The 14,860-nt window shown below is 43.9% G+C and overlaps 2 protein-coding genes and 4 pseudogenes across 2 annotated transcripts in view; 4 read left to right on the top strand and 2 right to left on the bottom strand.

The window, feature by feature from the left end:
* Nucleotides 1–9,385, bottom strand: part of LOC116970020 (neoverrucotoxin subunit alpha-like) — a 30,615-nt gene extending 21,230 nt beyond the window's left edge. The window contains exon 1 of the mRNA XM_033016765.1: nucleotides 9,170–9,385. The gene's annotated coding sequence lies outside the window, so the exon portion shown is untranslated. The remainder of the gene's footprint in view (nucleotides 1–9,169) is intronic.
* On the top strand, nucleotides 143–1,650 carry LOC116970034 (annotated as a pseudogene).
* Nucleotides 1,791–3,809, top strand: LOC116970029 (annotated as a pseudogene).
* On the top strand, nucleotides 3,938–7,585 carry LOC116970040 (NADH-ubiquinone oxidoreductase chain 5-like). The gene has a single exon (XM_033016768.1). The coding sequence runs from the start codon at nucleotides 4,745–4,747 to the stop codon at nucleotides 5,255–5,257; it is 513 nt and encodes a 170-aa protein (XP_032872659.1). The 5' UTR covers nucleotides 3,938–4,744; the 3' UTR covers nucleotides 5,258–7,585.
* Nucleotides 6,420–7,588, top strand: LOC116970028 (annotated as a pseudogene).
* The window catches only part of LOC116970018, a 9,637-nt pseudogene continuing 3,938 nt past the window's right edge, over nucleotides 9,162–14,860 (bottom strand).

The following is a 14,860-nucleotide window of genomic DNA, read 5'->3' as shown; positions in this document are numbered from 1 at the left end:
CCAACCACCCTTGATGATATGCCTCAACTCAACCTCAATCCCTGATTTTTAATCTTCCTATTCTCCTGGTTATTCTTCTTGATCGTCTTACCACATAAACTTACATCTTATTTACTCAATTATAGCCCCACCCCAAAAAATACTGAAAAACAAAAACCAGAACCCTGAAACTGACCATGATCTTAAACTTTTTTGATCAATTTTTAAGCCCCTCACTTATAGGCCTACCCTTAATTGCCCTAGCAATTATTATACCAGCAGTAATCTTCCAAACTCCCTCAAACCGATGACTTAACAACCGCCTCATCACCCTACAAACATGATTTATTAGCCGATTTACGCAGCAACTCCTACAACCTCTTAATGTGGGAGGACACAAATGAGCCATTATTCTCACAGCCCTTATACTTTTCTTAATTACTATTAACCTACTAGGCCTTCTCCCTTACACATTTACACCAACAACCCAACTCTCATTAAATATAGCTTTTGCCCTTCCCTTGTGATTAACCACAGTCTTAATTGGCATATTAAATCAACCCACCATTGCCCTAGGCCATCTCCTCCCAGAAGGCACCCCCACCCCTTTAATTCCAGTTCTCATTATTATCGAAACTATTAGCCTATTCATTCGACCCTTAGCCTTAGGAGTTCGACTCACAGCTAACCTCACAGCAGGCCATTTATTAATACAATTAATTGCAACAGCAGCCTTTGTATTAATCTCCACTATGCCTGCAGTAGCAATCCTAACTTCTATCGTATTATTTCTACTTACTCTATTAGAAGTGGCCGTAGCCATGATTCAAGCCTATGTATTTGTACTATTATTAAGCCTGTATCTACAAGAAAACGTTTAATAATGGCCCACCAAGCACACGCATATCACATAGTTGACCCAAGCCCATGACCGTTAACAGGAGCTATTGCTGCTCTCCTTATAACCTCAGGCCTAGCCATTTGATTTCATTTTCACACCATGTCCCTTCTCCTCCTAGGACTCATCCTTCTTGCTCTCACAGTTATTCAATGGTGACGAGATGTCATCCGAGAAGGAACATTTCAAGGACACCACACCCCCCCAGTACAAAAAGGCCTACGCTACGGCATGATTCTCTTTATTATATCAGAAGTATTCTTCTTCCTTGGATTTTTCTGAGCATTTTATCACGCCAGCCTAGCCCCAACCCCTGAATTAGGGGGCTGCTGACCTCCCACAGGAATTACTCCCTTAGACCCATTTGAAGTCCCATTACTTAATACTGCTGTTCTATTAGCCTCCGGAGTCACTGTCACCTGAGCACACCATAGCATCATGGAAGGGGATCGAAAAGAAGCTATTCAAGCTCTTACACTTACAGTTCTCTTAGGTTTTTACTTTACAGCTCTTCAAGCCATAGAATATTACGAAGCCCCATTCACCATTGCCGACGGGGTTTACGGAACAACCTTCTTCGTAGCAACCGGCTTCCATGGACTCCATGTTATTATTGGCTCAACATTTCTTTTAATCTGTTTACTACGCCAAATCCTCTTCCATTTTACATCAGAACACCACTTTGGCTTTGAAGCCGCTGCATGATACTGACACTTTGTCGACGTAGTATGATTATTCCTTTATGTATCAATTTATTGATGAGGCTCATAATACTTTTCTAGTATAAACTAGTACAAATGACTTCCAATCATTCATTCTTGGTTAGACTCCAAGGAGAAGTAATGAACCTCATTACATTATCTATCGCCATTCCCGCCCTCGTTTCCCTAATCCTAGCTTTCATCGCATTCTGACTGCCGACTCTTAACCCAGATAGTGAAAAACTGTCACCTTACGAGTGTGGATTTGATCCCCTAGGATCTGCACGCCTCCCATTCTCCCTACGATTCTTCCTAGTGGCAATTCTCTTCTTACTATTTGATTTGGAGATTGCCTTACTCCTTCCATTGCCCTGAGGGGATCAATTAGGCTCTCCACTCACCACCACCCTTTGAGCTTCCATTATTATTATCCTACTCACACTAGGCCTTGTCTATGAATGACTTCAAGGAGGCCTTGAATGAGCAGAATAGGTGCTTAGTCCAAAAAAAGACCATTAATTTCGACTTAATAAATTATGGTGAAAATCCATAAGTGCCTTATGACTCCTATTTACTTCACAATTACATCAGCATTTATTCTTGGCCTTACAGGACTAGCTTTCAATCGCTCCCATCTACTATCAGCCCTTATTTGTCTTGAAGGGATAATACTCTCCCTCTTCATTGCAATCGCTATCTGATCTATAGTAATAAACTCCCCCTCTTTATCCTTGGCACCTATAATTTTACTAACATTCTCAGCCTGCGAAGCAAGTTCTGGACTAGCCCTTCTTGTAGCCGCCACCCGCACCCACGGAACTGATCACCTTAACAACCTCAACCTTCTACAATGTTAAAAATCCTTATCCCCACCCTCCTATTATTCCCAATCTCATGACTCGCACCCAAAAAATGAATATGGACTTCAACTATCTCTAATAGCCTTTTAATTGCCTCATTAAGTCTCACCTGATTTAAATGAGACTTTGAGATGGGCTGAAATTACTCTAACCTTTTTCTTGGTGTTGATCCTCTTTCTGCCCCTCTACTCGCACTTACATGCTGACTCCTACCACTTATACTCTTAGCTAGCCTTAAACACTTAACCGCTGAACCCCATAAACGACAACAGATTTATATCTCTTTACTAATCACCCTCCAAACACTACTAATTTTAGCATTTAGTGCAACAGAGATAATTCTATTTTATATTATATTTGAAGCTACACTCATCCCAACTCTTATTATTATTACACGATGAGGAAATCAAACTGAGCGTCTTAATGCCGGCATTTACTTTTTATTCTACACCCTTGCAGGCTCCTTACCCCTCTTAATTGCCCTACTTGTCTTACAAAAGGATCTCGGCACCCTATCCATACTTATTTTACAATACCCAAACATTTCCAACCTACACTCCTGAGCCAATAAATTTTGATGGGCTGCCTGCCTAGTTGCCTTCCTGGTGAAAATACCCCTCTACGGAGTTCATCTCTGATTACCTAAAGCCCACGTAGAAGCCCCAATTGCCGGCTCCATAATTCTAGCTGCAGTCCTCCTTAAACTAGGAGGCTATGGCATAATACGGATTATTGTTATACTTAACCCCCTCACAAAAGAAATAGCATACCCCTTCCTAATTCTAGCAATCTGAGGAATTATTATGACTAGCTCTATCTGTCTTCGACAAACAGATCTTAAATCCTTAATTGCCTACTCATCAGTTAGTCATATAGGCCTTGTAGCAGCAGCCATCCTGATTCAAACCCCATGAAGCTTCGCAGGTGCCACAGCCCTTATAATTGCCCATGGGTTAGTCTCATCAATACTTTTCTGCTTAGCTAATACCAACTATGAACGTATTCATAGCCGAACACTCTTATTGGCCCGAGGCACCCAAATTATCCTACCACTTATAGGCACATCCTGATTTTTAGCTAACTTAGCCAATCTCGCCTTACCCCCCAGCCCAAACCTCATAGGGGAATTACTCATTATCTCCTCCCTTTTTAAGTGATCAAACTGAACTATTATCCTAACAGGAATAGGAGTTTTATTAACAGCATCCTACTCATTATATATATTCCTAATAACACAACGGGGCCCCACACCTCAACATTTACTCTTTCTAACCCCCTCCCACACACGAGAACACCTGCTCATATACCTTCACCTTCTCCCCACAATTCTCATCATTACCAAACCTGAACTCATCCTAGGATGAACATTTTGTGTCTATAGTTTAATTAAAACGTTAGATTGTGATTCTAAAAATAAAAGTTAAAATCTTTTTACTCACCAAGAGAGGTCCGGGACAAAAAGGACTGCTAATTCTTTTACTCATGGTTCAACTCCATGGCTCACTTAAGCTTTTGAAAGATAATAGACATCTATTGGTCTTAGGAACCAAAAACTCTTGGTGCAACTCCAAGCAATAGCCATGAACTCAATTATCTTTAACTCTTCATTCCTGTTAATTTTTATTATTCTTCTTTACCCTTTATTTTTATCTATAACCTCCCCCCAAGAATCCGTTAATCCCAACTGAGCCTCTACTCACGTTAAAACAGCCGTTAAGCTCTCATTCTTTGTCAGCTTAATTCCCCTCTTCTTGTTCCTTGATCAAGGTGTAGAATCTATTACAACCAATTGAAACTGAATCAACCTAGGGCCTATAAATATTAACATAAGCTTTAAATTTGACCTCTACTCTATTATCTTCACACCCGTAGCCCTCTACGTTACATGATCCATCCTAGAATTTGCACTCTGATATATGCATACAGACCCAAACTTTAACCGTTTCTTTAAATACCTTCTTCTTTTTCTTATGACAATGATGATCCTTATCACCGCTAATAATTTGTTTCAATTATTTATCGGTTGGGAGGGAGTCGGTATCATATCATTTCTCCTCATCGGTTGATGGTATAGCCGAGCAGACGCTAACACAGCAGCTCTCCAAGCAGTAATTTATAACCGCATCGGAGATATCGGATTAATTCTAAGTATAGCCTGACTAGCTATAAATCTCAACTCATGAGAAACTCAACAATTATTTATTCTATCTAAAAACACTGATCTAACTTTACCTCTAATAGGCCTAGTACTAGCTGCTGCCGGAAAATCAGCACAATTCGGCCTCCATCCCTGGCTGCCATCAGCCATGGAGGGGCCTACGCCAGTCTCCGCCCTACTCCACTCAAGCACAATAGTCGTAGCCGGTGTATTTCTTCTAATCCGGCTTCATCCCTTAATTCAAGATAATCAGCTAATCTTATCAGCTTGCCTATGCTTAGGTGCATTAACGACTCTATTTACAGCTACCTGTGCCCTCACCCAAAACGATATCAAGAAGATCGTAGCCTTCTCCACATCCAGCCAATTAGGCCTCATAATAGTGACCATTGGCCTAAATCAGCCTCAATTAGCCTTCCTTCATATCTGCACACACGCCTTCTTCAAAGCTATACTCTTTCTTTGTTCTGGCTCCATCATTCATAGCCTAGATAACGAACAAGATATTCGAAAAATAGGAGGGCTCCACAAACTTCTACCATTTACTGCTTCCTCCCTTACAGTTGGAAGCTTGGCCCTAACAGGTATACCTTTCCTATCCGGTTTCTTTTCAAAAGACGCCATCATCGAAGCCATGAACACATCTAACCTAAACGCCTGAGCCCTGACAATAACCTTGTTAGCTACTTCCTTCACTGCTATTTATAGCCTCCGACTTATCTTCTTCACATTAATAAATACACCACGATTTACCCCACTGACACCTATCAATGAAAACAATCCCTTAGTGTTAAAACCTATTAAACGCCTAGCTTATGGAAGTATCTTAGCCGGTCTCATTATTACCTTCAACATAACACCAACCAAAACACAAATTTTAACAATACCACTCACCCTTAAACTCTCCGCCCTCCTAGTAACAATTATGGGCCTACTTTTAGCCCTAGAATTAACCAACCTCACCAAACACCAATTTAAAATTTACCCAACCATATCAACCCATAATTTCTCTAATATATTAGGCTATTTCCCACCAATTTTCCACCGTATTTACCCACAAATCAACCTTCACTGAGCTCAAACTATCTCAACCCACCTGATTGACCTAACATGAAATGAAAAAATAGGACCAAAAAATAAACTTATCCAACAAACATCCATAATTAAATTATTTACACTACCCCAGCAAGGCTTCATTAAAATTTATCTTATAATCTTTTTCCTCACTCTTACCCTAGCTACACTAATCATAATTTAGACTACACGCAATGTCCCTCAAGAAACACCACGAGTTAACTCTAGTACAACAAACAATGCCAAAAGCAGTATTCAACCACTTAGTATAAGTAAATAACCACCATAAGAATATAGTAAAGCTACACCACTAAAATCCCCACGAATCACCTCTAGACCATTAATTTCATCCCCCCCAAACCACCCTCACCCTCAACCCCCAACAAAATGTTTATTAACGTATATTAAACCCCCAACATAAAATAAAACATAAATTAACACCGATCAATCCCCTCATGACTCAGGATAAGGTTCTGCAACAAGTGCCGCAGTATAAGCAAACACAACCAACATCCCCCCTAAATAAATTAAAAATAAAACTAAAGATAAAAAAGAACTTCCAGAACTTACCAACAAACCACACCCCACGCCAGCAGAAATTACTAAACCGAGGGCAGCATAATAAGGAGAAGGATTTGAAGCCACTGCTACCAAACCTATAATAAAACCCAACATTATAATAAATACTAAATAAATCATAAATTCCCACTTAGATTTTAACTAAGACCAATAGTCTGAAAAACTACCGTTGTTATTCAACTACAAGAACCTAATGACCACAAATATTCGAAAAACCCATCCATTATTTAAGATTATTAATAGCTCACTTATTGACCTCCCCACCCCAGTCAACATCTCAATCTGATGAAATTATGGCTCACTTCTAGGACTTTGCCTGATTATTCAGATCCTCACTGGCCTCTTCTTAGCCATGCACTACACCCCAGATATCGCCTCCGCTTTCTCCTCAGTTGTTCACATCTGCCGAGATGTGAATTATGGATGACTTATCCGCAATATTCACGCCAATGGAGCCTCACTCTTTTTTATCTGTATTTACATTCACATAGCTCGTGGATTCTACTACGGATCTTACCTCAACAAAGAAACATGAAATATTGGGGTAATCCTTTTATTTTTATTAATAGCAACAGCCTTTGTAGGCTATGTCTTGCCATGGGGTCAAATATCATTTTGAGGCGCAACAGTCATTACAAACCTCCTATCCGCTTTCCCCTATATCGGCAACATTTTAGTAGAGTGGATTTGAGGGGGCTTCTCAGTCGATAACGCCACCCTAACCCGATTCTTTGCCTTCCATTTCTTATTTCCTTTCCTAATTGTTGCACTTACCCTACTCCACCTCCTCTTCCTTCACGAGATAGGCTCTAATAACCCCACTGGACTCAACTCTAACACAGATAAAATCCCATTTCACCCTTACTTCTCTTACAAAGACCTTTTAGGCTTCTTCATCCTAGGCCTCCTCCTAACCCTGCTTGCTCTTTTCACACCCAACCTTCTAGGGGACACAGAAAATTTCATCCCAGCCGATCCCCTACTCACACCACCTCACATCAAGCCAGAATGATACTTCCTGTTTGCCTACGCGATCCTGCGCTCTATCCCGAACAAACTAGGGGGGGTCCTTGCTCTCTTATTTTCAATCCTCATCCTCATGCTGGTGCCCATACTACATACATCCAAGCAACGAAGCGCCACATTTCGACCAATCACCCAAATCTTATTTTGAACACTACTCACAAACACTATCATTCTAACATGGATTGGGGGCCAACCAGTAGAGCAACCATTCATCATTATCGGCCAAATTGCCTCCGTTATTTACTTCCTCTTATTCCTCATCCTTCTTCCCCTTGCCGGCTGATGAGAAAATAAAATTTTAAATCTTTAATATGTTATGGTAGCCTAAAAATTAAGGCGTTGGTCTTGTAAACCAAAAATTGGAGGTGGGATGCCTCCCCAAAACAGGCCTCCCCAAAACAGGCCTCCCCAAAACAGGCCTCCCCAAAACAGGCCTCCCAAAACAAGCTGTATTCAGGAAAGAGAGGGTTGAACTCCCATCCTTGGCTCCCAAAGCCAAGATTCTGCTTAAACTACCTCCTGAGACACACCAGTTTTCCTGGTCGTCAATTTTGCGGCCCTTACTTAGTCAGATATACATATATATTATTGGGCTCATATATATGTAATATGTACATATTATAGTACTATGTATAATACTCATTCATCGACTGTAAGCTATTTCATGACATACCATGTATAATACTCATTAGTAAATGTCCAACTATTACATTATATATAATTATTAACCCACATTTTTCTAATATCCAAAGAATCATAACTAATTTATCCACTCAGTTACCTCATTTTTCTCTCAACCGTTAGACTAAAGCACACATTTTTAAATAAGCAATATATTAATTACAGTTGATTATTAGGGCTGGCGAGAACCAACCAATACCCTAATATAGCCACCTTTGCACGGTTTGTGGTACTGAATTGGATTAATCCCCAGAACTTGCTCAAATGCTCACATTAGGCACCCTTGAACGGCATACGTCTCTTAATCGCGTCATTTTGCCTTTCCTCTAGTTCCCTTAGTTAGCATTCAACTATTCATCGTCTCAAGATTTCCAGCCCTCCCAGTTTTTTTTGGGGATGAAGCAAAGATTAACCCTCCAGACGTCTCTGTCGGGTTGCGGCCGGAACATCAAATTAAGTTAGTCCTATACTCAACATAATATTATAAAACTTCGCTACTTATATCATTCGCTGGGCTTCTACTTGTCAAAATAAGGCAGTACTCACATGGCTAAGACCAATAATTGAAATTTAACTTCCATCCATATATACGAATAATTGGACAAAGGTTTAATAAAGACATTCTATTAAACCGCATATTACTAAGAAAATTAATATTTAATTAATGGGAAAAACTAAGATTTTTTAACCACAAACATCTATATAGGCATAGATATATTATATAGGTGCCCCCGGGTCGGGAAGAAAAAAAAAAAGGCCGATACATTTTTTTGGGAAAAACCCCCCTCCCCCTTAATATACCTAGCTATCTCGAAAAACCCCTAAAACGAGGGCTAAGTGTATATCGTCTCTGTAATGACATGTGTGTAGTTTCGTCATATATATAGTGTGACACTATCACATGCTAGTGTAGCTTAAAGCAAAGCATAGCACTGAAGATGCTAATATAAATTTTAAAAACTTTCGCAAGCACTGAAGGTTTGGTCCTGGCCTCAGTATTAACACAAAGTGCTGGAGAAACAGGCAACATCTGGAAATGGACAGACGATATTTCGGGTCATAGAGTGATAGAATTTAACAGCGTGGAAACAGGCCCTTCGGCCCAACTTGCCCACACCCACCAACATGACGTTTCGGGTCGAGACCTTTTAGCTGAAGATTCCCGCATGTTTTGTTCTTGTCCATTTCTGGGAAACGAACCTGCATCACTCACCGATCGAGGAAGCGACCGTCTGCAGCTGTAAAGGGATTGCAGCGTTGGCGATGGGACGAATGGTCTTGCTTGGAGCTCCTCCCGGCACAATCAGTGCTGAGTGCAGACAGAGAACCTCACTGGGCCGACACAACCCCGGCGCTAGGAGCTGAGATGTACCGAGACTCCTTTCAGCAAACACAAGTATCGACTCCCACGCCAGAGGCGATATCTGCAGAGAAATTCTCCACTCCCGAGATTGAAATGATTTCCGCGCAAAGTACGTGGCCACAAACGCGGTGCACACCAGATGCAGCAAGCTGGCTTGTAAATATAGGTTTCTTCAACTTTAAGTAACCTTGATTTACCTCTCTCCACCCCTCCCCGCCCCCCTCCCCAGTTCACTGACTAATGCCACTATCCTGAGCAAAGATCCGATATCGGAACAAGACAGGCCACTCCTACTAAATGCAATGGGCTGGCGTGTAGTACGCTACGGAGCGGAACGTGGGCATTTTTTTTCGTCCATTTCAGTAACCGGAGCCTACCCGACCCGACTCGAAGTGTAATCAACGTTGCGGGGGAATAGTTTATGTGTGCGATATAGGGTTAGATTCATAATTCTTGTTAAAGAATAAAATTTGACTGGTAATTTCTTTAAAATTATTTTTACAGCGTGGAAACAGGCCCAACTTGCCCTCACCGGCTAACATGTCCCATGTACACTAGTTCCACCTGCCCGCGTTTGGACCATATCCCTCCAGACCTGTCCTATCCATGTACCCGTCTAAATGTTGCTTAACCATTGGATAGTCCTTGCCTCAACTACCTCCTCCGGCAGCTCGTTCCATACACCCACCACCCTTTGTGTGAAAATGTCACCCCTCAGGTTCCCATTAAATCACCCCCCCCCCCTCACCTTAAACCTATAATGTCTATAAAGACTATGTGATAGGAGCAAAATTAGGCAATTCGGACCATCAAGTCTACTTCGCCACTCAATGACGGCCGATCTATTTCTCCCTCCTAACCCCATTCTCCTGCCTTTTCCCCATAACCCCTGACACCCGTGCTCGGCATTTAACTAATCATCCCCTCCAAGCTGGTTACCAAACTCGCAGAACTGGTCTCTGCGCATCCCTCTGCAATTGGATCCTCGACTTCCTTCATTCACATACCACAGTCTGTTCGTATTGGTGGAAATGTGTCAGCCTCGATAACAATCAGCACGGGAGCACCTCAAGGCTGCGTGCTCAGCCCCCTGCTGTACTCACTCTATACTCATGACTGCGGGACTCATGACTGTGGGACGTATCACTGATGGGGATGAGTCAGAGTATAGAAGAGAGATCGGACAACTGTCCATATGGTGCCAGCGCAATAATCTGGCCCTCAACACCAGCAAAACAAAGGAATTGATTGTGGACTTTGGAAGGTAGTAGTGAGGGGAATCCACAACCCCATTTGATACCAATGGTTGAAAGGGTCAAGAGCTTCAAATTTCTGGGCGTGCACATCTCTGAAGATCTTTCCTGTCCGAGAACACTAATGCAATTTATCAAGAAAGCTCATCAGCGCCTCTAATTCCTGAGAAGGTACGGAGAGTTGGTTTGTCAAGGAAGACTCTTCTCTAACTTCTACAGTGCACAGTAGAGAGCATGCTGACCGGTTGCTCATGGCTTGGTTCGGCAATTTGAGCGCCCTGGAGAGGAAAAGACTACAAAAAGTAGTAAACACTGCCCAGTCCATCATCGGCTCTGACCTTCCTTCCATCGAGGGGATTTATCGTAGTCCGCTGCCTCAAAAAGGCTGGCAGTATCATCAAAGACCCACACCATCCTGGCCACACACTCAGCTCCCTGCTACCTTCAGGTAGAAGGTACAGGAGCCAGGAAGACTGCAACAACCAGGTTCAGGAATAGCTACTTCCCCACAGCCATCAGGCTATTAAACCTGGCTCGGACAAAACTCTGTTATTATAACCCATTTTCTGTTATTTGCACTTCATCAGTTATTTATCATGTGTGTATATATTATATTATGGTATATGGACACACTTATCGGTTTTGTAGTAAATGCCTACTATGTTCTGTGTGCTTAAGCAAAGCAAGAATTTCATTGTCATATACAGGGACACATGACAATAAACTCACTTGAACTTGAACCCATATTAAACCTGTAAACGTGTAGGAAGGAACTGCCGATGTTGGTTTAAACTGAAGATCGACACAAACGCTGGAGTAAATCAGCGGGACAGGCAGCATCTGTGGATGGAAGGAATGGGAGACGTTTCGGGACGTGACCCTTCTTCAGACTGAGAGCCAGGGGAGAGGGGACACAGAGCTAAGGAAGTTAAGGTGTTACAACGAGACAAAGGGGATGGCAGATCATGGAACATGTGGAATAGATCGTTGTTAGCTAGTGTCACCGAGGCAGAGATAAATGTAAACAGGGACTGACAGACTGGTCGGAGAACTGTGAAGGAGGAGGGATGGTGAGCAAGAGATTCTTGAAGTTATCTAAGTTCCTCCAGCGTTTTATACATAAAAAGCTGGAGTAACTCAGCGGGACAGGCACATCTCTAGAGAGAAGAAATGGGTGACGTTTCCGGTCGAGGACCCCTTTGCTGAATATTCCCGCATGTTTTGTTTCTTGTCCATTCCTGGGACACGAACCTGCATCACTCACCGATCGAGGGAAGCGGCCCGTCTGCCTCTGTAAGGGGATTGCAGCGTTGGCGATGGGACGAATGGTCTTGCTTGGAGCTCCTCCCGGCACAATCAGTGCTGAGTGCAGACAGAGAACCTCACTGGGTCGACACAACCCCGGCGCTAGGAGCTGAGATGTACCGAGACTCCTTTCAGCAAACACAAGTATCGACTTCCCAAGCCAGAGGCGATATCCGCAGAGAAATTCTCCACTCCCCCGAGATTGGAATGATTTCCGCGCAAAGTACGTGGCCACAAACGCGGTGCACACCAGATGCAGCAAGCTGGCTTGTAAACTATAGGGTTTCTTCAACTTTAAGTAAGCTGATTTGCCTCTCTCCACCCTCCCCGCCCCCCCCCTCCCCTCCCCAGTTCACTGACTAATGCCACTATCTCTGAGCAAAGATCCGATATCGGAACAAGATAGGCCACTCCTACTAAATGCAATGGGCTGACGTGTAGTACGCTACGGAGCGGAACGTGGGCATTTTTTTCGTCCATTTCAGTAACCGGAGCCTACCCGACCCGACTCGAAGTGTAATCAACGTTGCGGGGGAATAGTTTATGTGGCGATATAGGGTTAGATTCTAATTCTTGTTAAAGAATAAAATTGGACTGGTAATTTTCTTTTTAAATTATTTTTACAGCGTGGAAACAGGCCCAACTTGCCCTCACCGGCTAACATGTCCCATGTACACTAGTTCCACCTGCCCGCGTTTGGTCCATATCCCTCCAGACCTGTCCTATCCATGTACCCGTCTAAATGTTGCTTAACCATTGGATAGTCCTTGCCTCAACTACCTCCTCCGGCAGCTCGTTCCATACACCCACCACCCTTTGTGTGAAAATGTCACCCCTCAGGTTCCATTAAATCACCCCCCCCCCTCACCTTAAACCTATAATGTCTATAAAGACTATGTGATAGGAGCAAAATTAGGCAATTCGGACCATCAAGTCTACTTCGCCACTAAATGACGGCCGATCTATTTCTCCCTCCTAACCCCATTCTCTGCCTTTTCCCCATACCCCTGACACCCGTGCTCGGCATTTAACATAATCATCCCCTCCAAGCTGGTTACCAAACTCGCAGAACTGGGTCTCTGCGCATCCCTCTGCAATTGGATCCTCGACTTCCTCATTCACATACCACAGTCTGTTCGTATTGGTGGAAATGTGTCAGCCTCGATAACAATCAGCACGGGAGCACCTCAAGGCTGCGTGCTCAGCCCCCTGCTGTACTCATTCTATACTCATGACTGCGGGACTCATGACTGTGGGACGTATCACTGATGGGGATGAGTCAGAGTATAGAAGAGAGATTGAGCAACTGTCCATATGGTGCCAGCGCAATAACCTGGCCCTCAACACCAGCAAAACCAAGGAAATGATTGTGCACTTTGGAAGCAGTAGGAAGGGAATCTGAAGATCTTTCCTGGTCCAAGAACACTAATGCAATTATCAAGAAAGCTCATCAGAGCCTCTACTTCCTGAGTAGATTACGGAGAGTCGGTTTGTCAAGGAAGACTCTCTCTAACTTCTACAGGTGCACAGTAGAGAGCATGCTGACCCGTTGCATCATGGCTTGGTATGGCAAATTGAGCGCCCTGGAGAGGAAAAGACTACAAAAAATAGTAAACACTGCCCAGTCCATCATCGGCTCTGACCTTCCTTCCATTGCGGGATTTATCACAGTCGCTGCCTCAAAAAGGCTGGCAGTATCATCAAAGACCCACACCATCCTGGCCACACACTCATCTCCCTGCTACCTTCAGGTAGAAAGTACAGGAGCCTAAAGACTGCAACAACCAGGTTCAGGAATAGCTACTTCCCCACAGCCATCAGGCTATTAAACGTGGCTCGGACAAAACTCTGATTATTATGAACCCATTTTATGTTATTTGCACTTCATCAGAGAGGCCCGAGAGCCGTTGGAGAGGTCGCAGAGGGAGGAGCTACACCCGAGCGGTAGGATTTAAAGAGGAGCGCGGGGCTTGCTTCTTCAGAGGCCCGAGAGCCGTTGGAGAGGTCGCAGAGGGAGGAGCTGCACCCGAGCGGTAGGATTAAAGAGGAGCGGGGGCTTGCTTCTTCAGAGGCCCGAGAGCCGTTGGAGAGGTCGCAGAGGGAGGAGGAGCTACACCCGAGCGGTAGGATTTAAAGAGGAGCGCGGGGCTTGCTTCTACAGAGGCCCGAGAGCCGTTGGAGCTGAAATCTGCAACGTTCCAAGTTCCACTTCAAAAACAAGTGGGTTTGAGGAAGCCGCTGATTGGTGGAAGCAGACAAGAGGGAGCAGCTGATTGGGAGTCAGATCCCTGCTGATTGTACTGTATTGTAGCTGTTTGTATTGTATCCTAGGTAAGGGGAGTATGAGGGCCAGGGCAGTTTACTGTTCTGGATGTCAGATGTGGGAAGTCATGGAGTCTGATAGCCCTCCAGACGTCCACATCTGTGCCAGGTGTATCGAGATGGGGCTCCTAAGGACCGTATTAGGAACCTGGAGCAGCAGCTCGATGACCTCCGTCTGGTCAGGGAGAGTGAGGAAGTCATTGATAGGAGTTACAGGGAGGTGGTCACTCCAAGACCACAGGAGGCAGGCAAGTGGATCACGGTTGGGAGAGGCAAGGGGCACAGGCAGGGACTAGAGAGTACCCCGGAGGCTGTACACCTTGATAATAAGTACTCCTGTTTGAGCACTGTTGGGGGGGACAGCCTACCTGGGGGTAGCGACAGCGGCCGGGCCTCCGGTACAGAGACCGGTCCTGTGCTCAGAAGGGTAAGGAAAAGAACAGGAGAGCAATACTAATAAGGGACTCTATAGTTAGGGGGTCAGAGGCGATTCTGTGGACGCAGTCGGGAGACCCGGATGGAGTTTGCCTCCCTGGTGCCAGGGTCTGTGATGTGTCTCAACGTGTCCAAGATATCCTGAAAGGAGGAGGGGAGGAGCCGAGGCGTGGTACATATAGGTACCAATGACATAGGTAAAAAAAGAGAAGAGTCCTGAAAGGAG

The sequence above is a fragment of the Amblyraja radiata genome, unplaced genomic scaffold (genome assembly GCF_010909765.2).
Source record: "Amblyraja radiata isolate CabotCenter1 unplaced genomic scaffold, sAmbRad1.1.pri scaffold_486_ctg1, whole genome shotgun sequence".
In the NCBI taxonomy this organism is placed as follows: Eukaryota; Metazoa; Chordata; class Chondrichthyes; order Rajiformes; family Rajidae; genus Amblyraja; species Amblyraja radiata.
This window is presented reverse-complemented; position numbering and strand designations above follow the sequence as displayed.

Excerpts from the sequence above, each read along its gene's own strand:
- LOC116970040 (XM_033016768.1), top strand. The coding sequence starts at position 4,745 with ATGGAGGGGCCTACGCCAGTCTCCGCCCTACTCCACTCAAGCACAATA.